Source organism: Trichoplusia ni, chromosome 15 (assembly GCF_003590095.1).
Source record: "Trichoplusia ni isolate ovarian cell line Hi5 chromosome 15, tn1, whole genome shotgun sequence".
NCBI lineage: Eukaryota > Metazoa > Arthropoda > Insecta > Lepidoptera > Noctuidae > Trichoplusia > Trichoplusia ni.
This window is the reverse complement of record NC_039492.1, coordinates 6172263-6197536: the sequence shown is the minus strand read 5'-3', so window position 1 is coordinate 6197536 and position 25274 is coordinate 6172263. Positions and strand designations below refer to the sequence as shown.

General features: G+C 36.1%; 3 protein-coding genes and 1 long non-coding RNA gene across 4 annotated transcripts in view; all 4 read right to left on the bottom strand.

Annotated features, from left to right (window-relative positions):
* Positions 1 to 5188: 5188 nt before the first annotated feature.
* On the bottom strand, positions 5189 to 9152 carry LOC113501398 (retinol-binding protein pinta-like). Its single transcript, XM_026882529.1, has 6 exons — positions 9067 to 9152; positions 8736 to 8889; positions 6870 to 7029; positions 6379 to 6508; positions 5742 to 5873; positions 5189 to 5221 (listed from the first exon to the last, which is right to left on the bottom strand). The coding sequence occupies exons 2-6, from the start codon at positions 8869 to 8871 to the stop codon at positions 5189 to 5191; spliced, it is 591 nt and encodes a 196-aa protein (XP_026738330.1). The 5' UTR covers positions 8872 to 8889; positions 9067 to 9152.
* A 1244-nt stretch (positions 9153 to 10396) lies between these two features.
* LOC113501319 lies at positions 10397 to 11847 on the bottom strand. The gene is made up of 3 exons (XR_003401283.1): positions 11446 to 11847; positions 11120 to 11225; positions 10397 to 10611 (listed from the first exon to the last, which is right to left on the bottom strand). It is a non-coding gene; the product is annotated as an uncharacterized LOC113501319 (long non-coding RNA).
* Positions 11848 to 12542: 695 nt separating this feature from the next.
* On the bottom strand, positions 12543 to 17008 carry LOC113501260 (alpha-tocopherol transfer protein-like). Its single transcript, XM_026882342.1, has 7 exons — positions 16807 to 17008; positions 15688 to 15844; positions 14711 to 14840; positions 14149 to 14280; positions 13740 to 13850; positions 13208 to 13313; positions 12543 to 12739 (listed from the first exon to the last, which is right to left on the bottom strand). Exons 1-7 carry the CDS (start codon positions 16949 to 16951, stop codon positions 12588 to 12590), a joined length of 933 nt encoding a protein of 310 aa, XP_026738143.1. The 5' UTR covers positions 16952 to 17008; the 3' UTR covers positions 12543 to 12587.
* A 3603-nt stretch (positions 17009 to 20611) lies between these two features.
* The window catches only part of LOC113500979 (protein kinase DC2), a 51369-nt gene continuing 46706 nt past the window's right edge, over positions 20612 to 25274 (bottom strand). The window contains exons 6-7 of the mRNA XM_026881936.1: positions 22329 to 22406; positions 20612 to 21906 (exon numbers count right to left, since the gene is read on the bottom strand). Coding sequence (XP_026737737.1) covers positions 21781 to 21906; positions 22329 to 22406 — 204 coding nt within the window. The 3' untranslated portion in view covers positions 20612 to 21780. The remainder of the gene's footprint in view (positions 21907 to 22328; positions 22407 to 25274) is intronic.

Sequence of the window (25274 nt, the reverse complement as noted above, 5' to 3'; positions counted from 1 at the left end):
AGGTTTCGGCGGAGGAAGCTGGGCTGCGGCGGAGGCTACCGCAGTGCGCTCCCGGCGCCGCGCCCGCCGCGCCGTGCCCACCGACAGATAGCTATTCGTGCCTGTTCTAAGACAATTACCGCTACGTAAACGGAAAATTGTTCGAGAGCTCTCTCAAACGTGTTTTCTAATCTTCGGAGAGCGGGATTGAAGGGGAAAGAGATGCCACTTTTCATTTTTAACGTTCGAACGAGATTATTCGTTTTGTTACGGGATCATTCCGCTCCTGAAAGGATAAAACGAAACCTTATCATATCTCAGAGTTGTTAATGTAAATATTACAGGAATGCGTTTTTATACGCGGTGAGCTCAAATTGACCGGTTTTTATTGTGAGAGCCTTTTGAATAAAACATTTTCTAATATTATACGCCAGGGTATCTCGTTCTCATAACGCCGGTATCACATAATGTGTGCAAAACAATGAAAGCGCGAGCTGTACGAACAATTAATATCCAACACAATATTTTCACAAAGTTTCACTTCCGAAACTACATCCTGTGCCGTTTGGAACAAAGTGAGTCCTCTCTGCAGACTATTTTACGGACCATAAACTGCGAGAGGGACAGACAGAAACTCGACCTTAATGTTTTAAAAATATATACATACACCTCTGTATCGATATTCTGGTTTGCTGCTCTTGCATACCATTTTTATTCAAGTATGCGTGTACTTGTGCTTAGATCAAAGTAGTGTGTTTACGCGTTGTCTAGAAAGTTGGACGACACACTAGAACGAGTTGTTAAGTCTTGTTAGCACGTGGAATCTCAGTGTGTTGTTACGGCTTAATCTCTGAATCACGGTGTTTCTCGTGCGAGCAAAGATTTGCACTAAGTTTCGCAAACACGCTAATTGATTATATATAACAATCGTTTTGCGATATATTCCAGTACGACAAACATTCTCGATGAGTAAATGAAGTCGACGTCATCAATGTTCATGTGTATAACCCTATTTGTATTAGTAATACAGTGTGGATGTTTGCGTAAGGAATTCATCGCGTTCAATGTGCGGGTATGGGCCATTAACAATAAATCGTGTTGTTTGTGGCCTCCCCGGCGGTTGCGTGGTTGCTCCACACCCCGCCTGACGTTAATCAGCTTCCTCCTCAGATATCTAGATAATACGTCTGTCTAGATAAAGCACTACTTTTATTTCAGCGACGTCGAGGTCAACGTGAGCACAATCCTACTTCAAGTGTCCGCGGTTGTTATTAGATTTGCTTCGAAACTATTTTTAAAAACGGTTTCTCCTGGAAGATTTTATTTAGAAGAAATATGAAACGTTCTCCCGTTTCCCTTTATTTCCTCGAGGTGAAATAATACCGGTTTATATTTCGGGGAGGGAATATTGCGGTGAAGGTTTAAATACTTATCCAGAATTAGTACTCGTATAAAAAGTTAATTCTAAAGTAATAATAAACACTCTTTATATCCTAATTCTCCCTAAAATGTTGGTATGAAGAGCTGAACATAAACTTTTAACTCGGAAAAACACAGACGGCCACAAGCTAAATTCAAGTTGTAGGAAAAAAGCAGCTAAAACTGAAAGCAAAACGTTAACTCGGTTCCGTAGCTGGGAATCTCCGGGGAGCTGTTTTTAAGCTACACGAAACATAAATTTTACAGCCCGTTTAAGTTTAGCTCATTATTTCATTACTCGCATTATCTGCTTCCAACAAGCTCTCTTTCCAGACTTGTTCTACATAGAGCAGTTCCATACATCGACACTTACCTACCGTATACCCGGTATACTATAGATTTATTGGATATTAACTGAGTAATTGACTCTTGTATTTCAATATTATATTACTTTATGACTGTAAGTTCAGATCACGGAACACTTTGATGACTTAATTCTGTTTTATCTTGAGAAATGAAGCGTTGTCTAAGCGATGCAGTATTTATTTATTACCCAGCTGACATGCTATAGTCACTTGTTTTGTTTTAAAGAATCTTGTAGATCTTTTAGTATTAATTGAGCGTGGGTTCGCAGGAGCACTGCAAAAAACAAAGCAATCTCAACGTTTTTGTAACAAATCTCGACGGTAACGGCGTGTCGTTTCTCTGTTATAATAACGCTATTTCCATAAAAGCTGCATGGTTTACATGTACCCAGCGTGTGATGGCACAAACCCGTATCATTGTATGGAAAGCTTCTTGACATTCGAGTCACGTTTAATATTTCTTATTTCCTTTGTCTCATTTGTCCTCGAGTCAGAATGACATCAAGCCTTGTATCTGAGTGTTTTTTGTTCCGATTTCTTAGATTGGGATTTTTTACTTACGTTTCAGTCATACAGCTGCAGAATATAACGCTCCAATCTAACATGATATGTGGAAGAGCCAATTCTATCCGAGTTCGCATTATGTTCGTTATTGGTCTAATACTTTACACAAACGCGACTTCGAGCCCTCTTACCTTCGTTGCGGCCCCATTTACCGACAATTGGCAAAGTTAAATGCGGCCTAAATAAAAGGCTTACTTTTACTGAATATACTCGTTTACCCAGCAAATATTGGTGCCTGACGGGAATTCTTACGACTGGACCTCCTTTAGCTTATCTAGATTAGACTCCGATAAGAATCTCTGCCAACGCAAACACTACGTTTTATGCGAATGAATTCGTTCATTAATTTAGCTGTAATTAAAAGCAACGATAAAGATCTCAAAGCATAAACAAAGGATGATTTAAATTTACCATATGAGTTCGTTTTAAGGTGACCCTTGTTTGACCGAAGACAATAAGTTATAAACCTTTTAGACGCAGGTGATAGCGCGGTATTAAAACCTCGTTTGTTAAATACAATGATGAGTGACCATCTGGAGGGCGGGCGGCTCCTCGGCCCTCCAGAGGAGTCATTCCTACGCATACATGTAATATGAGTAAACGCTTTGTACATTTCACCGGTATTGCTTCCATTTGATATTGGATAGCAATTTATTTATCATACATATTGCGGCTGGGAACGGGCACCGAATCTCGCTGTAAAGGCGTCTTTCTTTCTGTAGGGAATCAGGAATCGAATACGTGTGGGGAATTCTTTGTGTACCTGACGTTGTCATTTAACTATACCGATAGCAGTACACATTTTAAACATATGTAGGTCAATTGATTTTATCGTCTGAAACTTTTGCATTGCATTCACTGGGGAAAATGTGTTTGTTATTCCCGACAACGTTCAGTAAATTGTATTTTTCGTTGATTAAGCCAACCTATAATTGAAAATAAAATAACTGAGAATTTTATAAAACAATACCGGCCATGCCACTGGGAAGAATAATTTAAATTTGTAAAATAATTGCACGAAAATAAACAAGAGTTGTAATGATGGTTAATTATGAAAAGTTTTAAATGTTAATTAAGAGATCCCAGGTACAGATGAAAGTGTATGTTTACATTACAACTACTACCAACAACAGCTTTTTAGTGCATTTGGTTATTTAAGTTTATCTTTTCTAATGGTTATAAGTGGTCTTCATAAAATTGGAACGTCATAATTGCTTATTAAAAATGGAACGAACTGGTGGCCTAATAAGCATTCAACCTTAAGCTGAAACAATGACCATTAACAATAACGGTGTATCGTTATAAAAAGCTTTAGAAATATGTAAATTGAAAATCATAAATCTTTGCCCACATTTAAGTTAAATAACTTTTGCCCGCAACCATTTTTGGTCCTTCCGTATTTAAATACCGAAAAAAAAACATTTGCTGGCGGCAGTAGGGACTTTATCGGAGCGGCTCCATCATCACAATAACTCGTTCAATAAGTGCGCCACAACATCGGTAATATGGTTTCATTTAGAAAGATGCAAATGTCGCGACGCCGGCCACGCTCCACCGAACGCGATATTGCGGCTCCGCGGCACTCCCCGAGACTCCCCCCGCCCCCGCCCTGCCCCGCCGGGCCCACCTTACACCTCGCCACACTTCCTCACCTCGACTATCTTCACTTTTAATCGCTCCCCTGAGAATTTATTAAAAATCGTGCTCGATTTTACCTTAACTACCAACACAAATTTCAACTTATTCAGCATCAAAATCCCGAACAAAGGCAACAACAAAAGCCATTCATTCTAGTATTTGTCTACATTTGCAGTGAAGCGTATCATTTTAAGGAAATCTAAAGTTCGTAATTCATAAATCTTTGTTAAGACGTTAAGCGTAGGTGTACCGAGACGTAATAATTTACAGAGTTAGTCGTTGAAAACGTTGGTGAACTTGTAAAAACTTCATTCTGGGAATTCCACACATTTCTGGACTCAAGTTGTAGGTTTAAGCTTAAATTTATGCCGTGCGAGTGTTCACGGTGTTAAGCAAGAAGGAGACCTCGTGAGTGTCGCATACATCACGCAGGACGTGGCATATCGCGGCGCCGCATATGCACGCCGCCCGCCGCCCGCCCGCCGCACGACACATCTGACATGCACGCGCCCTGACTCCCTGTATCACTGTTAATAAATAATAAGGTCCCTAAGTGTACTACTATCGGACTCGCTGCGACGTCGCATAATGTTAGTACTCACCAGTGCATGCAGTAATTGCTCTAGTAATGTCTATACATAAATAAGTTCACGACTAGACAAAAGAATATAATAAAAGTCGCGCCAGCTCATCACGCTGGATCAGTATAATTCGTTTTCCCTCTCAGTCCTAGACTTTCCGAGGAAAGCTAAGAAATGTTTTCTTCGTTGCCACGAAAAACAAAGACGTGTGCGGTAAATACCAAGCTCTTTGAAAACTCATTCGTCTGTCGAACGTTTAACTTAGAATTCCTAGTTCAGGGCCATTTACATTCCGAAATGTGAAAAGTCATGCTAAACGAATGCGAGTTCCGTATCTTGGGATTTTCTAACTTCACGTGCTTTTCCGTTTATTTCGTGCACGGCGCTCCCCTCGGCCCGAATCAGCCCCGGCTTCGTTAAGGAACTAATCGGCTCATTGTGCAGGAGCTGCTCTCCGACCCGCTCGATCCGCGCCGATATCTATCGACCTACACCTAAATGAAAATTTAATTTCTAATTCCAGCATTTATTTCGCTCGCGTAGTGAGATAGTGTTATATGTGCCTGCAGCCTGGCGCTGCACAGGTGGTGAGAATGTGCTTCCCGAGCGATAAAAAGCGTTGCTACGTGATCCCTACAATGTTTAATAGACTTTTAATCTGAGGGGCATCGAATCCTGAAAAATGGGATAAAATGATTAAGGAGAAACACTGTTTTTGAAAACTAGCATGATTATTAGCAGTATGCATAGTAAAGTACCGATATAGACTTAAACTGATGACTTGATGATTGCATATTAGACGATATTTTTTTATAAACTTTAGTTGTGCTTGAGTCATATAGTGTTTTTCTTGTAATATTTGTTTAATGAGTTACAAGTTAATAGTTACGAGACGGATTCAATCGTTCAAAAAGCCCTTTTCAATAGATCAGTTTATTTTTATTTATTATTTATTTATTTATCTTTAAACAAAAAGGTTGGTAACTTATTAACTCAGCCCCACAAAACCGTTGCAATGGTTTGACTGTGGGGTCGATGAGTCCCCATGATGATGAGAGTTTAATTCTACTAGTACATAAGTCGTCATGTCGCTATGAAAATGGGACACATATTAATTACTGATTCGGGTATTGATTTAAGACATTACATTTTAAACCCCTGACATCATGATGGAGAAAGATTTTCGAATCCTCACCTGACAAACCGCGACCATCTTCTTAAGCATAGAAGGCGTGCCCTGCATGAAGTGCGCCATGGTAACCTCCGAGTAGTCCGTAACTATTTTGGTGCCTAACACGCAAGCTACATCATCTTCCATCACAAGTATCTGAAATATTAAAGAAGAAAATAAGTTCTACTGAGTGCTTAACATACATTTTTCCTACCATTATTTATATTGAATGCCTGCTAGGACACTTACATTCTTCTATAGGGGTTGGAATCATATGGTGGCCAAGCTCGAGAGTCGACTACAGAACGACTGGTCCATTGGTCTAGTGGTTCATGGCCCTGACTGCATTACGGGATGTCGAGGGTCCCACCCAGGGCAATTTTTTGAGTGGGATGCATGATTATTTATTTTGTTCTGTTCTGTGACTGAATGTTTATCAGCTGTATAGTACTCATATCACAACGTTAGCTTAGTTTGAGCCTAGATAGCGTTGTGTATAAGTTGTAAACTATTATATATTTCTTGCACATGACCATTTTCCAGTAGGTATTGCTAACCAGGTCTGACTAACAGCAAACAGTACCAATTACCAAACGATGCCAATGAGCTGGCAAGTAATTAACGAGCTATAAAATTCTTTCAATCATCATCAATTAATTACCTGTACTAAGTAGTAAAACATGCACATGACGTCAGCTACATTGAAGACTGACGCGTCGTAGTGACCAGCTCTGATCAGGATGACGCGGGGAATTAACTTGTCTTTCGGCTTCGGAAGGATCAGGCATGTCCTGGAATCAGAAAGAGCACTGAATAAGGAAAAGGATATTTTTATTATTTTTTTGAGATCACGTAAATACGTGAATACTTAATGTCATGGCTCTCTACTCAAAACAAGCTAAGTCTCATATCAATATTCGTCAAAATCGACTGTTACAGTTCTACCTATACTTTCTCATTAGAAGAATTAGTTGTTGTTAAATGTTAGTTGAAGGTGTAAATATATTTCTATTCTATTCTTCTAAGGCTTCTATTCTCCTCTTCCATTTTTACAGATATTAGGGAGAAGTTCTTGAGTAAGGAGTCTTAGCATTTTCTCTTCCCACTTCCATTTGCCACTTTCTCAAATCCAAATCTAATATTAGTACTTACCCAAGTCTAAAAAAGTCCAAGAACTTTGGATCTGTAGGTTTTATTCTCAAGGTTAGATCTGGTGCCGTGGTCCTTAAGGTATAATACAAGTCTAACTTCTTCTTGACCTTCTCCAAACTGAACTTACTGCCTCGCAACAACGCGATGAGCCACTGATCATCTGTGAAGAACAAAAAGGTATCAGTAAAAAGATTTTAGTCTCGCTTTAACCAACGCTTGAACAGACAACAATTAGTTTTTATCACAAGGATTATGTACCAGACGATCTATATAGATTGTGTGAAAAGGTATTCTGTTTGATGAATGACTTGCACCTAACTTACATTATATATCTCAATGTACTTTATCCGAATAAAACAGTCAAGTGAGTATCGTTTATTTGAATAAAGACCTTATTCCGATGACATAAAGTAAATTTTGGGTATTTTTTTTTCCTTTTTATACGTGACATGACTGACCGTTCTTCCAACCTTACAAATACGTAGAAATGGATATGTCATTGAAAAAATCAAACAGATCATTTTCTTCAGATATTTTCTGAATAGCATAAAGAAGTCTTGTATACAGATTTTTATAGTTAGCTACCTTTGAGAATGTCATTGAAATAGTTATTTAGCCTTTGAGACTATAACAAGGTACAAAGATAAAGTTGTTTACAAGTATAGAAACCTCGTCCAGATAAAGATCTAAATTAATAATTTTCATTGATGACTCATTAGCTGTCGCACTATCACATTATTAAATAATTTACATCCTGTCTGTCATACCTAAATGTGTATTATGAAATGACTAACATTGATTTTAAGAGATCACAGAAAAAGATTCTAACAAATCATAAAGTTGTGGAAAAGAGATGACAATCTGACTCAAAGCAACCGAGGATAACTACAAATCTATACTAGTCATCTAACAAATTAAGACCGTTGTATTTGCTGTTATAGAAATACATCACCAGTGGAAACTTCAACTGTACTGCTATGACGGTTCATGAGATACATCCTGGTGTCAGCGGTGCCTCAGTAAGAGGCCTCCACACTTACCCAGAAATCAGAAATGAATCGGAAGACTTCTTAAACTAATGATAAAGCATTTGACGCCAATCATCTATGAGAGTAATCGGTTGCTAAGGAAAAACTGATATCACATATCAAAAGCAATTCCGAAATCTTTAACAAAATCCTTTTAAAGTACGACTAATAAACAAATTAGCCCTTATTAAGTTTACAGCCTTATAATCGATGATATGACAATATCTTTTTTTTATAGAGTCAACTAACATTGAGAAGACAAAAATAATAATAACTTTTCTGTCATACTCTTAAGGTTGATTTTCATAATTTGAAGTTTTATTAAAACTTATCAGTTTCCCTATTGTCTATTCTGAAATGTGATAAGAGTTTCCGGCGACATACAGGAAAAGTTTTCAATTTCAATAGTTGTTAAGTACAGTACTTGCGGACCATGCGTCTGTAATATAATGTATTCGACTGTCTAAAAAAAAAATATTTTACAGCAATTTTTGACACCCACGCGTGCAGCCCATTACGAATCTAAAATGATCACACGGGAACATAAAATCGGAATAAAAACTATCCTATGTGTTAGTCCTAGTCATAACCTATCTGTGTACCAAGTTTCGTCTAAATCCGTTCTGTGGCTTTGGCGTGAAAGAGGACCAAACATCCATACATACAAACTTTCGCATTTATAGTTTTAATATATCACGCACCATACCGCTTAATTAAAGTAAGTGTGTTGCTATTGTGCAAGTGAAAAACTGCTCTTCAACGGGTATTGCTGTTTCGCTTCCACAATAGCATAGCTCCTTAGCATAGCTCCTATTTTTAAATAACAGTTTATAGGTACCTGTCCTCGCCCTCAAGTGGGGCTGTTTTGAGATCCAATCCTTCAAATGCTGAAGATCGCTTGGTACTTGATTCGGGTTCTCATTCAATTCATCTTTGGCTATTTTCGCCAACTCCGGGGTTAGAGGACGTATCATTTTTACAACTATTTTTTCCTGGAAAATAAACGTTTCAAACATTATATATTTATTCACAAACAGACGTAAGATATTAGTAGGTACCTCCGGAATGTACAATAGCAAATTAGAATAAATTATCTGCACGTTAATTCTAACACGACAGAACAAAAACTGTAATATTGTAAAAATGTTAGTTCTGCAAATACTTCTAACCAGCACAGCACAAAGTAGGTTAATCAATACTCCATAGATTCAAATAAGCACTCAAATATTAGAATAAAACCAATTGAATTTAGAATTTAGAATAAAGACTTCAAACGACAATATCTTGCACGGCTGAACACAAACAATAAAGCCACAGCACTTCACAAAAATACGAATAAAAATTGTAGAGTTTGCGTTAGGAAAGTATGGCACCCTACCTTGGTCGGTGCGCCGCCGGTGTATCGACTAACTGATAAAGTACACTTCTCTTATCATCCGTGTCACAACAGAAATGGCCAACTTTATCCAATCATGCAACAAGAACTAATGTTCCGTTTTACATCGACGTGCTGTTAGAGGTACGTTGCTACGTTTATTACTTGGTGACGTATGAAGATTAATGTTTTCTTAATGGTCGTGCTAATTAGTGTGCATTTAACGGTATACTTTGTGAATGATATTGTTTTATGCTTGGGTTAGTATTGAAAAGGTAATGTGATTTAATAATGTCATTGATGGCTGTTTTTTTTTAAATATCACCTCTCATTCTGAACTCCGTTAAGGGTTGGCGGGAATAGTTCTTTTAGCTTGAACCAATTTGTAAATAAACAATGCCATTCACATTTATTTAACATAGCTTTCACAGCACTTGACACTTTACCAGGGCCCCGATTCTGCTATTTTACAATGGCCGATGAATGATTGGCAATTGAATTAAATTTGAAATAGGAATACCTTATCTTAAGCCATCTTAATACCTATCTACCTACCTATCATATCATACCTATCTTAAGCATTTTGCCAATACAATAATTGGACTTTAATTGAAAAAATCTTGAGTTGAGCGTCCCACACTGAATTTTCAATTATTGTGTAAAAAAATGCTTAAGAGAAAAAGAAAATTGTCATTTAAAGCCAAATGACATTAATTAATCGGATAATCAAAAATTTTAAATAGCAGAATTGGGGCCCAGGGGATCCTCAATTGTTCTTTAAAACAAAAAAAAAACAGATAATTTTCCGTCTACGTTTTTTGTGCGTCGTTACTGACAATAGGTATCTAACCTCACTAATTGTCTTATGATTTCAACATTGTGCTATATCGGTCACAATAATCTAACCTTAAGATAAACAGATACGACGTATTGTTAGCAATGATGAGTTTCTTTGTCTATCCTTTAATCCATAATTGCCTAGCGGGTCTATTAAAACAATTAAGAACAAAAAGTATGTATGCTAAGCAGCTCCTAAATCGACAAAGAACATATTATTATGATAAAGGTATTTTTATTAAGTCATCATTGGGCTTAAATGTTTTACGTACAAGCAAACAAATACATAGGTGTTTCAATATTTATCTCTTTATAATAATGTCTAAATCTTTATGAGCAATGCAAAATCCGTGACATCGAGTTTTCTAAATGATCCTTGTACGTCGGACATTGTCTCTGTAGTCTTGGCTTTGCCTGGTCGTTTTGTTTCATTCATTCTATATAATTTCAAATAGATCTTGAAACCGTTCTTCATAATCATCAAACTTTTCTAGCCAATAATCTGTACACAGAAACAAGATTGTTTTAATTGTTTTAAAAATGTGCGCTTATATTTGCAATTAAATGTTATGAAATAATTTAAAGCCAAACTTGCGATTCCTGATTAAACGCGACGGACCCAAGAATTTGAATTTGTTATTCGCATCGACTTTCTGCGTATTTAATAAAAAAGATACACTAAAAAAATACAGGTGTAAATCAATAGATATTCTTGAATGGCAAATTACAATGGACAGAATCCAGCCTACCCTATTCGCCTACCCTTCATCGCTTCCTAAATACTTCTAAGGCTCTTCCAGCGCGAGGCAACGCAATTTTTTAATCCTAATGATTTAAGCGAAAGTATTTGTCGTCATACAAACACATAGAAAGTCCTACCTAGCATCCTCGGAAACTAAACTTAAGAGGAGTAACTGCAATTCTATAAAATATTGCTTTTACACCTGTAAGTTTTTATAGGCCTACTTTCTAACTGATATACTCAAACAGTTAGGACCAATAATATTTACCTGTTAATTCCTTCGCGGTACCCACATATCCGCCATACCCTTTAGGTAATACCTCCAATGGAATCGGATCGGGAAGTACACTTCTGTCTTTAGCGTGCACATAAAGCTAAAATGTACAAAAGTATTTTAATACTTGAAAATCTTATTGATGATAAAGTTACTTAAGTTTAAAAGTCAAATAGTAGGAATTAAGCCAATTTCCTCCAATCAACGTTACTAGTACTGAGATATCGTAATCGCTTTTACTGTCTTATCGTACATAACAAATCATTACTGATAACCTTAGCAGTATATTCTGATACCAAAAATAATGCATAGATACTTACTTTCTTTCTGTGCTTTTCATTATGAAATCTTACTCCGACCTTAAAAATTGTCTCGAAAGCTGATATGGTGTTTATTCTATGTAAACTTTTTAGTCTTTTTTCTAGTCTAAAGGTGAAGCATCTTGAAACGCAAAAGCAAATTACAATTCAAGGTTGAAATACAAAATGAAAATCTTTTTTGATTGCTTCTACCAAAGTCTCACGATACGACTCTCTTTTTCTAGTTACAATTACACTGGGTATGTACTAAATCAAACGCAATTCAAACACGTTAAGGTGACGAACACGAATCCCGTTATCAGTCCATTGCCCCAATTAATCTATACAAATACGAAATGGAGTGATAGCTGTATTTGTTCGTCTTTTGTCTCACGCCTGGAACTGGTAAATAAATAATAGGTTGGAAAGCAGCATCTGAATATTTTTAATCTGCAATTGCCAACCTAGCAACAAGTGGGTAGTAGTAGTGATTTTTTAGACTGCACTGATAGTCGAGTGGTTCAGCTCACCATAATATGTCGTCGGCAGACCAAAGGTTTGTTAACCTTCTCATAAGGACTTTTATGCCTTTGGTGTTCCATAAGGCTTGGGTTCCGCAAGGACTTGAATACTTCATCGATTCTGAATTTTGAATTTTGAAGGAATACTTTTCGGAATTATTTAGACTATCGAAAGCCTTTATATAATCTACAAAGGCTGAATATGAAGTTTTATTAAATTATGGAAATTACTCTATGATTTGGTTAAGGGTTTGAAGGTGGTTGGTTATAGGACGATAGTTTCCAATTTCACTTTTATCGCCATTTTTTGGAGAAGAACTATATTTGAATGACACATTTTACGAGGTACTTTTCCAGTTTACAAAATGGTTAAAGCAGATTTGTAACAGCGTTTTGGAACCATGTTTTAATGTGTGACTTGCTTAATTCCTAGATTTTATTCTTCCCCAATTAATGCATTATGAAATGACGGGGTTCTTTCCCTATTATTATGTTATGTAAGTAAACATTAAGTGCTTTATTTATATTATTGAAAATAAACCATTTTAATAAATGCAGTTAAAATAAACATCTTATTCATACATAAAAATAAAACAATAATTTTAAAAACAATTTTATTGAAAGTATATAAAAAAAACTTGTTTAATCAAATTCAAGTTGCCTGAAAGACCCTTCAACTCCAAACATGTCTTCAGCTGTCTTGGGCTTGCCAGGTCGTTTCGACTCGTCCGTGCCATACTTTATATCCTCGTCCAGCCACGAGCTGTACTCCTTCACCTTACTCCTCCAATAGTCTGCAAAAATATAATAATAAATACCCTGAATATAAGAATAAATATTATTGCAGTTGTAAAAGTGTAACAGCGCACTGTACGGCGTAGAGCGTCTCTTTACCATAACTGCTAGGTTATTATTAAAGAAGGCGTACCAATAATGCAATAAACGAAATAATAAAAAATATATATTGTTCGATTTTTTTTTGCCACTGGCTTGTGGTCTAGTGGCTAATAGCCCTGACTGCTGTACCGTCGCGGAGTTACCCATTACCGTAGGTACCCGGAGGTCGAGAGTTCGATTTCCGCCCCGGAAAAAATGTTCTGTATCTGGGTGTTATTTATTTATTATATGTATGTATTCAGAAATATATAAGTATGTTTATCGTTTAGTTTGTATTCAGAATATAAATCCTGCTTAGTTTGTTTCTAGGTGGTGGTGTGAAAGTTGTAGAACATTCTACAATCTATTTTTTTTTTGTTACTGACCTGTAATTTCGTCCATAGTGCCAGCTTTACCGCCGTATTCAGCCGGCAAAGCTTCTTGTGGGATATGTTTGTACAACTCATCATAATTCTTGTTGTGGACAAAGAGCTGTAAAATTAAAAGATTTTAGTACTCTCGAACATACTAATTTAACATTCTAAGGCTGACAACAATTCGCCGACAAGAATACCACAAGTTACCAGTAGTCATTCTTATTTGAAGTTTCTCTGTCCCCAACGTGTAGACATGTGTTATGGTAAATTTGCCTTAGCCATATTTGGTACTCAATACATTCTCCTTGAACATTTGTTCAGCGTTTAGCCTTGAAATGCACAATCAGAGTTATTCTTATCCTTCGCATTTATTTCAACTTATTCAAAACAGCCGAAGATAAATCTACTTTCAATTGGGGAGACCTATGTCCAGCAGTGGACGAATATTGGCCGGTGTTGGTGATTTAAAAGCGTAAGGTTACTGAGTTCTGAAGATTTTCTGGGTAAGTGAAAAGTATGTTAAGATCGGTATTGGACTTACTCTGTTCTTGTTTTTCTCGTTAAGCAATGCCTTCATGGCATTGAAAATAGTTTCAAAGCCTGGAGGTGTGTTCAAGTAGTGGGTGCCTTTCATACGTAATGGCGACGCGTCCTGAAAATATATAATATATTAAGCATCAGGGATGTCTCATACGATTTGTTGCACTTTAAGTTAAGAAAGGTATCTGTCATTTGTTATCTATGTACCCCAATTTCAGCGCTATTGTTCTTCCAAATTAGTTAAATTGGAAGAACAATAGAAATTTGGAAAATTCATGTTTCTTGATGTAAGCTTTCCAGTGCCAGATTCATAGTTATTTTTAAATAACGGTTTGCTAAAGCGTATTTAGTGCTGATACTTTTGGGAAGTGTAAAATTTTAGCCATGTAATTAATTAATTTTGTCTTTACCTGTCCCAGGACAACCATTTTCTTCATGGTGGATGACGTCATTTGCAGGAAATGTGCCATCGTCACACCTTCGAGATCCAGGATGCTCCGACCGCCTGCCACAATGGCGTTGTCATTGTCTACCAGAAGAATCTAGAACAAAGACATTTCTTGGATTTAAGATTCTGACTAAGACCCTATTCCAAAAATCGGAAGAAAAACCTGTATTTTATATAGGTAATTATAAAGATCTGCTTTTTAGGGTTCCGCTGTATATCCGTCTTTTGCCAGAACCGTGATAGCTAGAAAGTTGACGTTTTAATAGATGTATGTATTTCTGTTGCCGCTATGACAAAAAATAGTGAAAATAAATATTTAGTTCCAGCAACTATGGCTACAATCAGAAAGAGTCCAAAACGCATTTAACCAGTTTATTTTCCAAAAATGTTTCGCCTGTCCTTTGCCCAGATATGGAACAAAAACTATTTCATAGATTATTGAATGCCTTGAATGCGAGATTTATTAGGAACGCCCTTGCCTAGCAGTGGGACCTTTTTTGGCTAATAAAATAAATATGGTTTACCTTCATAAGAGTATTAGTGACTGCAAAGATGTCCGTGATGTTGTACTTGTTGGGATCGTACTTTCCTGGTCTGATCACGGACACTATTGGTGCATCGGGACCTGGTGCTGTAGGTATTATTACAAAGACCCTGGAAATAATTAAACAAAATAATTAATTAATCAATTCGCACTAATATGGGTTTAAAACTTTTCTGTCTACTTCAATTTCTAAATTCATGTAAGTGTAAATACATTATGATTTCTCGATAAATGCACTTGATTTTTAATGGCCCTAAGGGATAAAGATAGTCAGTAACTTTTTTATTCGGTAAATTGTTTCACCCTGGGAATTACCTGGAAATATACTTGGGTGCATGAAAATATACTTTTGCCGGGTCAGGTAGAATCGATTATTAAGAATTTATAGATATAAATATATAAATTTATTAGGTAGGCCTAATAAATTTTAAAACAATAACTATCGCGCATTCGTAGTTTGCTAAGTCATCACTTGAAAAAAAACGAAATAGTGTTTTTTTTTTAATGACACAATTATATTTTTCTTATCATTGCTAATCTAAACTGAGGCAATAGCGCAGATATGACAGAACGCAAAGTAGATTAGTAACCAAAAAAAAATACTTTATTTAGTGTCAAAAAGTTGTAAGAGTTGTGATAGACTCTTTCCTAGGTGAAAAGCTATTGACTTCAAGGGGAGCCAAGGGCACGGCAAGGGGATGTATCGGCCTTTCGCCGACTAAAAACATCACCTTCAACTGCCTGATCTAGAGCCACAGATTCTTCAAATCGATTGAAATCGATTCAAGCTTAAGTAGGATAATGTAATGCTCTCTGCATTCAAAATCATGTTGTGATACTAGTTAATTTCTTTTTGGTTACGTTAGAACGGACCGCTGCCCATTCGTTTTGGGCCGTTCAGACTAAAGACACCAAATTATGATGTCATATTATGGAGTATATGAAAAAATACCGTACCCCAAACTGAGCATCTCCTCGAACAAAGGATCAGTGTATTTTATCCTGTACAGTTCAGGTGCCGTCGTCCTCACTGAGTAATACAGATCCAACTTCTCTTTGGTTCTTTCCAAACTGTATTTGCAACCACGCAGGAAAGCGACGAGCCATTGGTCATCTGTAGAAGAGAATCAATAAATACTCAATTGGTAAAAGAGAATCATGTGGTTCACTTTAAGAAATTTTTGACGGGACCCAAGAAAAGAGTGACGCTGCGTCTCTTTTCCACAACTGCAATTAGATTACTTTGAGAGGTGGCGTTCTCTGTCTAGCCAAATCCCTCGCCTTGTCTAGAGTCCATCTCAAAAATCTCGGAAAACTGTTGGTCCAGACTGTTGTAGTTTGATATATGACAGAAGTTCAGTCATTACCATTCTGATATCAGAACTTAAGAGACGGAGTTCAGGTTGCCTGTTTTCTAAATGAAATACTGAATTTGGTCAAATAGCTAATGAGGCTAGAAGCATAACCGACAAAAATGGGGAAAATCCAAGCAGAATTATGACGAATGTCAATGGTTTCTGACCACGTAAGGATTTCTCGTTACGCCAATCAACATAATACATGCAGTAGATAACTATGTATTTAGAAATGATTAGAACACTGATAATGCCAAAAATGTTTGTCATCTAACCAGGAAATATGATTATTATATATATTATGTTGAATATCTGAACGTCGAGGACTTCATCAATTATTGCACCTGTAGTTCAAGTAATCGTTAACTTATATCAGAAGAGTAAATTTTTTTTCAGTCTTCAATTAACCACTACTCGATAGTTCAAACTTATAAATAAACTACACAATTTTAAATGGAAAATAAAATAAAAAAATACGTTTTGTTTACTCTGCACCGTTATTCATAGGTGTTCAATAATAATATAATAAATAAGTCATTTATATTTTGTTTACGGGGAAAGAAGCTACTGACGTCTACCTGAACTTGATAACGTGGTGAAATTATCTGCCGTTCATCGAACAAAGCTATTGTAATCGTCGCCTTGGTACGGTCAGACATCATCAGTATTACTAAACCCTTATTCCAACACATCACTTAGCTAGCTGACTACCAGTACTAACCTGTCCTAGCCCTCAGATGGGGCTGCTTGGCCAACCAGTCCTTGATGCTCTGCAGGTCACTCGGCAGCCTGTTGGGGTCCTCAAACAGCTCCTTCCGCGCCTTCTCCTCCAGCGCAGGAGTCAACGGCCTCACAGACACAGACATTTCAGGTAAAACGTCTTGTCACACAAAAAGGTCATACAATTCTAGAGCGATATCGACACCTCGATAATTGAAAATGTTATTTGATTAGTTATCTTCCATTTAATCCGCGCCGGCAATATCGCTAGATACGTGCTGTTTTATCAGGCTCTTAAGTTTTTGCGTAACCTCTATATTAATATAATATTATATATCTCACTTTATCATACGAAATTATTAAGCATTAGCTAATCCAAATCACTACGGTAGGTAAATTTGTTATTAGTAAAAAAATCGTGTCGTTGGGCAGAAACAGAATTCCAAAAATCACGAAATATTTTTTTTACACGTTGTATAACAAATCGGGTAACAAATACACTAAGCTAAAAGTATTTTTTTATCTGCTTGTTAACATTATCGATAAAACCCATCAACAATCATGGTTTCCTTGTCCATTCAGGGTAAACGCTGCCTTGGTTTGCTATTAAGGTGCAGCCTGTTATCACTGATATTAGATTGATAATAAAACCTAATATTAATCAGAATTATATGAGTACTTTTATTAAACCTAACCTAAAAAACCACAAATTACAAATTATATACTTAATCAAAAATACTTAATCAAAGTCGTGAAAAAAAACTACATCTGTTCTTGAAAAGGTAGCTCCATACTTACAAACTCCATTTTCGATGGCCAATCAATCTTCTGTATCAGAACCAGACATAAATAAATTCGCGTCAAAATGTACCCAAAATTATCGACTATCGTATCACGCATTTTGTGCTCACCATTAGATAAAATTGAAACGGCGATATCACAAATAGCGGCGTCCTCGATCGATTCATAAATAATAATATAGAGCTGGCGTGCACAACTGTATGAGAAATAATTTTATAAGCCGTTGAAAGATTAACAGTCGAGTCCGAAGGATACTGAAACTATAATGTCATTACAGACCGGTTGCTGGTGTTATTTAGATGAATATTCGAGTGACGATGATAAGTCCATGGATGTAATTTGAAACCATTAACTCAATTTTCTTTGAGAATCTGTTTCCATAAAAGGTAACTAATAAATATGCAACCAAGTATAAGCCAGCACACGGGTTAAGACAACCACATAGATATGTAAAAGAAATTAATAATTAAGTAGTGTGATATTAAGATCAAGGTTTCCCAATGGAAAATGATATACAAATAGGTGTTTATGAGTTTGTTTAGCCCATTTGATGCTATTTACTATAGTTGAAATAAATTTCTACTTATTTATTTAATAACGATTAAATTCCGCCTTTTAAAAGAGTTGCCCGGCTAGTTTTGTTCCCAACCGGAGTTCTTATTATGACCACGAAATAATAATTCTTACTTAAATCGTTAACAAGAAAAGTTGGGATAATTTCAGGAACTACTAAAATTATTTTGACAATATTTTCTATAGATAGTTAATCATTTAGGTTCCTAAGTGTTATAAAGTATCTATTAACCCAAAATGTTGTTGTATGTTAATCCGTAAACGTAACAAAACTACTTCAAATAATGCTAAAACAGTTATGATGTGAATTCATTTTGTGAATTTACGTTTCAATGTGATATGTAACTCTAAGAATAAGAAATTCAAGACTGCTTAGAAAGCTGTGCATACACTCACCATTGTTTGAAATCATAATAACACTAAAATCTTTATTAAAGAATTTGGTCGGTAAATGCTCGTTTTAGAATACTGCCTAAACTATATGCGTTCGTCCCTATGCATACTTAATTTCTTGCATTTTACTTATTCGACTTTGCATTTTAAAAAAATATTTAAACCAGATCCTAAACATATTTTCAGTACTATTTATAAACATACAAAGATCCCGTCACGAAGGAGAGAATCTTTTATTTAAAAGAGCAGCGTTACCATAAAAAAATGGTTTCTCATTCGAGACATTTAACTCTATTTTCAAAATTAAGAATTTCTTTTCTGGTAAGAGTAAATCGTCCTAGAAATGATACGGTTTTTTTTTTAAACACATCCAGGCTTTCTGTAAACATGTTGTATAATAAGTTCACCTAAATCATATAAATAGTTTCTATTTCTACATGTTTATTGACGTACTATAAATGTAATAGCAACAATATCCCAGCATCAATGTTTATATGTTATCATTTTTTAACGTTAACTTCGTCTGAATGTTTACATTAATTCATACATGCCAAGATTGTTTTATACGCATTTAATTGTTTGGAAATATTTCAATATTTCTGTTTTCACACGAAATAGTTTTCACAGTGTCTGGGTTAACCGTTTATTTAAACTTTTCATAGGTAGTTGAGGAATGAACGTCTTTTGTTAAGAAGTAATTGTTTTTCGTTATGCAACGTTAAGACTTATATTTATAACTAGCTTTTCGCCCACGGTTTCGCCCGCGTCGAGGTCGGTTATATCGCGTTTCCAAGAGAATTCTTCAAAAGACCGGGATAAAAACTACCCTATGTTCTTTCTCAAGGTCAACTCTACCTCTGTACCAAATTTCATTTAAAGCAGTTCTGTGGTTTAGACGTGAAAGCGTAACAGACAGACATACAGACAGAGTTACTTTCGCATTTATAATATTAGTACTGATTAAGAAATCGACCCGCATATAAAGTTTTCAATACGAATTTTGTATTATTCGGAACAGCATGCATATGAAATGAAACACCAAAATGTTTTAAACAACACATTTATTCTTGTGTATTTACAATTATACATTTTATTTTTATCTACAACCCTGTTGGATAGCTGCTAATGTTTATGTTACTGGCAATACCGATTATTTTTCATTTTCATTGATATCCTGATTTTCTTATCTAAGATTTTTGTTCGACCACTGTTATAAACAGACACATTTTCAAGAAAATAATTTTTAGACTAGTTATCAGACTTGCAAAATTTAGTTTAGTCAAATGAGAAACACCTCTTTCTTCCAACCTCAATAAGCAATTCCAAACATAACAATTTAACAATTCACTATGATGGCTCTCAATGTAATACATTTATTATAATAATCTCTGTGGTTATTTATTATTGTAACCATAGAGAATCTATGCCACCTACTTTGTTCATGTAGGTATGGTTAGCTGTGGTCTATTAGATTTATGTATCACAATAGTTTCTCCAAGTAGGTTATGTTGCGATTACTGATATTTTCACTCGGGCAGCATCATAAACATAACCATTAAACTAAGAACCTCCGTGGTCGAGTGGCGTAAGCACCGGTTTCAAGGTGTCGCTAGCTCTGAGGTCCCGGGTTCGATCCCCGGTCGGGTCAATGTAAAAATTCATATTTCTACATTGTCTCGGGTCTGAGTGTTTGTGGTACCTTCGATGTATATGAATTCCATAACACAAGTGCTTTAGCAACTTACTTTGGGTTCAGAACAATGTATGTGATGTAGTCCGCATAAAAAAAAAGAATAGAAATATGTAAAAGTAGTCGCAGGCGCAATCGGTTTGCTCCGTAACACACACATTAACAGCTTAGTGGCTGCTTTGCTTTATGACACAATTGTTTTAACATCAAACAACGTGAATAAGTTACCTTTTTCAAGACTAAAAAGATCACAGAAAATACTGTATGGCCAGATATTACAGTAACGTTACGATATTTAGATAACAATAGTGACACTTCACGTTTCTTATTAGACATCATTTTGTAATTATTTGTGAGATCTTTTAATGATATTAAACTAATCATTGAATGTGACTACTGTAAAATCTAGATCTATTACAAATTATTTAACATTCCAATTTAGAATATAGGATGTGCAAAGAATCTACTTTCACAGTAAACAATTGTAAATTATTTAGTTTATAATCTCACTTACTAGATGGCGCTACCTTCCACATTCAAACATTGTATACGGGAAACAAAAATATAATTAATATGTAATATTCTATATGATTAAGTTAAAGGAAAATATTATAACATACTCAATCACAAATCAAAATATTTGCCATTGTTGACAAACTATTCTATCTTACACACTAACATTTGAACTAGAAAGCATTGGAAATGTAATGCATAAACTTATATATTAATATTTACACTTTTCTAAGCCTCTCGGCGAACAGACTGAGGCATGTACGTCAAATGTACAATATTTATTATTAAATAAAGATGAAATGTGAAATGTTAATAAGTAATGATTTCTCTTATTGTTTACTAAGGTTTTTAACGCCAGCTGTTCTTTATAAATGCACACACAGGAAATACTCAACGATACCGCCTGGCGGACTGACCGAAGCCAAACTAAACAATATCGGTACAACTCGTGAATTGGTAGACATTATTACAAACACACAAGCATGTTACACAAGTATAGGTGAAACAGGGGCACTGGTATTCAATGTTACTATTAAGAAGAAGGGATTGCAGTCTCAATCGAAAGTTGAGTAAAATTCTAAATTTAAATTACGAAAATTAGTGTCTTCAAAATTAACCTAGCTTTGAATCGGACCTATTTGATTTGAAAAGTTTAATTTAAGATTATAATATAACTCAATTGAGAATTACGTAAATTTTTTTGTTAGTTAAATCCCTTATCTACTTAGGAATCTAGGTACGAATGACTCCAGCCAGCCTAAACACAATTAGACAATCAAATAGGTTATTCATTAAATACAATTCACTCTACTCTAATACGGACGGTTTCCTAACGACTGCAAACGCCCTGCTTGGCCTCTAACAAATAGACTTAATTAAGTGTTAAATATAATATGAAAAAATACTTTCTGTAAGTAATTTCATAATTAGGCGACCTGTACTAAGCCTTTCCTTTGGGTATTTATCTATGAACTTATTTTAACCATTGGTAGTTGAGTGGTGGCATCAAAAGTTGGCGAACAGTTTGAGTTCGTCGGAGTCGAGTGAGCGAACTGACTTCCAGTCTGTTTCTGGGTACTCATCGAAGTTGGACGTGTCTCCCTCGTACGACACCGCCGGCATTATCGGTGGCTGGAAACAAAAATAAAGATTATAGAGCAACTGAAAAACCATATAAAAGAAATCTAGACTCTATTCAGCGGTATGAAACCCATACAAATGAAATAAGAATACTCTAGACTCTGTCTCCATCCTCCTTATATTTATTGAAACCGCTAGCATCGTTTCTCTTAGAATCAATTGTCTTGAAAATAAAACAGACCGGAATACACTTTCGCGCATCGTTTTAAAAACCTAAATTTTTCAAAAATATCCAGCTACATTTTAAAACTCGTACAATGTTGATATTTTTAGACAGACTTATAGACTTCTTGTTTACTATGTTTAACGCTTTGTAAACCTAAATAAATTAGACTGAGTCGTAAATGCCTGGTTTATAGCCATTGCGATATTATAGCTGTTCTAAATATCTAAAAGATGACTTTGCGTAGTACCTGAAGTTTCTTCATGAAGACGTCAGCCCAGTCTATGTGCTTGAACCATCTGTGCCTTTTGACGTCTTCAGTACCGCACTGAAACAAACATTATGAAGAATAAATATACAAAGAGAACGAGCACAAAGATCATCGAACAACTCAACTGAATTACTAAAATGTATACGATGGATATCATTGAAATATCAATCAAACATAACAGCGATATTGACTATGTATAAATGCGAGTTTGTGGCCAGACTAAATTAGAGCAACTCTGTTATTATTGGCGTTCGCGACGTTCTTCAACGGTTAGACATCGTAAATTTTCAAATTTAGAGTTAGCGGAGCATATCGCAGCTTAATTTATTATTGTACGGCGATGCCAAGCGGGCCGCTCGCTGTATCGGCGTGTCCACCGGAGCTCATAACCCTCAGAACATGAGACACACCGTCCTTATTTATGTAGTGACGTATATTGAGTAAGGAGACCGCTCTAAGTGATTGCGTTCTGATATTGTAACTTTCCACGACTTTCATATAGCGCAGATTCTGTAATTACTGTCATTACTGCAGCCGTTGTGTCGGGATGTAGCCGCTGGTAAACAACAAAATTACAGTACAGGGGACTCGACCGTCGGCGATCTAAGATCTCAGATTTCCCTTTTTAACTTTTTAATGACTGCTAGACAAATGATTGTCTAGACTCTGAGCTAAATGCAAGTTTTCCGTAGCGTTTTTTCTGTTCCTTGGTCAACGGAACCGAAATGGGTCGTACGTGTAAGAACTTACAGCGCAACGTTATATCGTCTGCGGCTGCAGCCCATTAACTGAAACGAACTGATATAAACTCCGCCTCTTAAGCACCGACTAAATGGGGCGACCTATTCTTGACTTGCCACATGGCCCTATAACCAAATTATCGTCATTCTTATAACGCAATAAAATATTTAATTGACGATTTAACATACTTATGCAATTACGCTCTTTTCAGGGTTTGGTGTTGGCAACGTTCTACACAATCAGCGCAAGTTTCTAATATTCGAGCTTGTGGTATTAAACTGTAAGTAGAACACAATACAAATATATATGAGAATCTATAATATAGTATGATTGTTGGTGTCTGTTTGTGTTTGTGCAAGTCACCGCGTGTAACAAGGCTAAGGCAGCAGTTTTCTAGCGCGCTGCTCGTTCGCGGTAATGTGTCGTATTTGCGTCGAGACATAAGTCAGCGGCGGCAGCGGCGTTTGATGTCTGCGGACACCTGACTGATGGCTTTCTAAACATCTCGGCGACATCGCGGCAAAAAGCTCGGTGAAAACAACCAACCACTAACTGCAATCGTTTAAAAATACATTCTCGCCGTGATAGCAGCGCGACACTTTATTGGGGACGCCGCATCCCGATTTCTCGCTTTAGCCATGACCACATAGACACGGCTGAGGACCGATATTTATAGCGGAGCGGACAACGAATATGACAGACTTTCCATTCAACCTCTTTAATTTTTGTGTAGTTTTCTCATATGTGTGTACATATTATGCATTCAGGCTACAACGGATCATTCGAAGTAATAAAATAGAACGTTTATTTTCACGTCAGTTAATGTTGTTTGCGTCAAATCTATCTCGTGCGATATTAATGACGGACTGACATAAATGTACTATAAAACTACAATGAAACGTCTGGTGTCTATCTCAATTTCATTACTAATGTTTTTCTGGGTTGCAAATCTTCGTTTATTTTTCAATGTTTTTCAAATGACTTTTGAGGCGATTCCAATTTTTTTTACGTCATTCTAAAAGAAAATGATGTTATAAACATTAATTCATTTGACTGTACGCTGTTTATACACCTGCAGCTAGATAATCACTCCCTTTGTAATGTTTTTCCTCAAGTGATAGTTGCAGAATATTATAAGCATACTTCTTAAAACATTAAATACTCAAAACTAAAGCAGCAAGTGTTACAGTTATTACTCCTGGAAAAAAGCCAACTTGGAAAGATAAATAATTATTTTTTTTTGGACACAATCCACTTAAATTCAAGTGTAAGGAATGGACGAATTAAAAAGTACATACATCTACTGCAACAACGCGACGTATTCGGATCAAAAGTGTAAAAATCGGCTTTAAATCTTATAACGTTTGAGGAAAACCGATTGTTAAATGTTGGCTCCGACGTGGCTCCGATTGTCATTTTAATTTTGTGCTGAAGTAATAAAGTGTTGCGCACGCGCCCGCGCGATATAAATTTGACATGTGCTAATAACGCTCATACGATCAACACGCCGTGTATAATCCAAAACAGTTTGCGAAGCGGGTCAAGCGCAAGGCTACTGTATTTTCGGTTACGTTAGCATCAGACACGAGAGCGTCTCGGCAACAAAACCTGCAGTTTATTATAATGCAAAGCACACTGTCTTTAAATAATATAACGCTGAAAGTAATCAAAGACCTGCCAAGAGAGTGTCGCAACAAGTCTAAAGCAAGGTTCTACAGTGTCAACGTTTATTTGGGTGCAATAAATAACAGCAGTGCAAGGGCATTTTAGTATTTTTGTACGAACGTTGTTTGTTTACAAAGTAGATATACCTACAGCATTTGTCTAGGGTCGAAAGAGGTCATAATCTACCTTGTATACTGCTACACTGTTTCATGGTTGGTACAGTCGTAATATTAAATCGTAATTGTTCAAAGTCACGCTCGAAAGTCAATAGGTCAATTGGATCCTTTTTATATCAGAAACACGTAACCTTGTAAATGATTTTCAAGAAACTCGGGCAAGCGGCTAAATAATGAGACATAGAACTAGAACGATACACGGTACAAAACTCCGGCAATTAAATTTTAGAGCTATTACAGCATCCATATAAAAATGGAGATGCTTCCTGTTAATAGAACATTTTAAACATCATTTCCTCACTACACGTCAAGCGTAGAATGTAAAAATTCAATGTCGCTACTA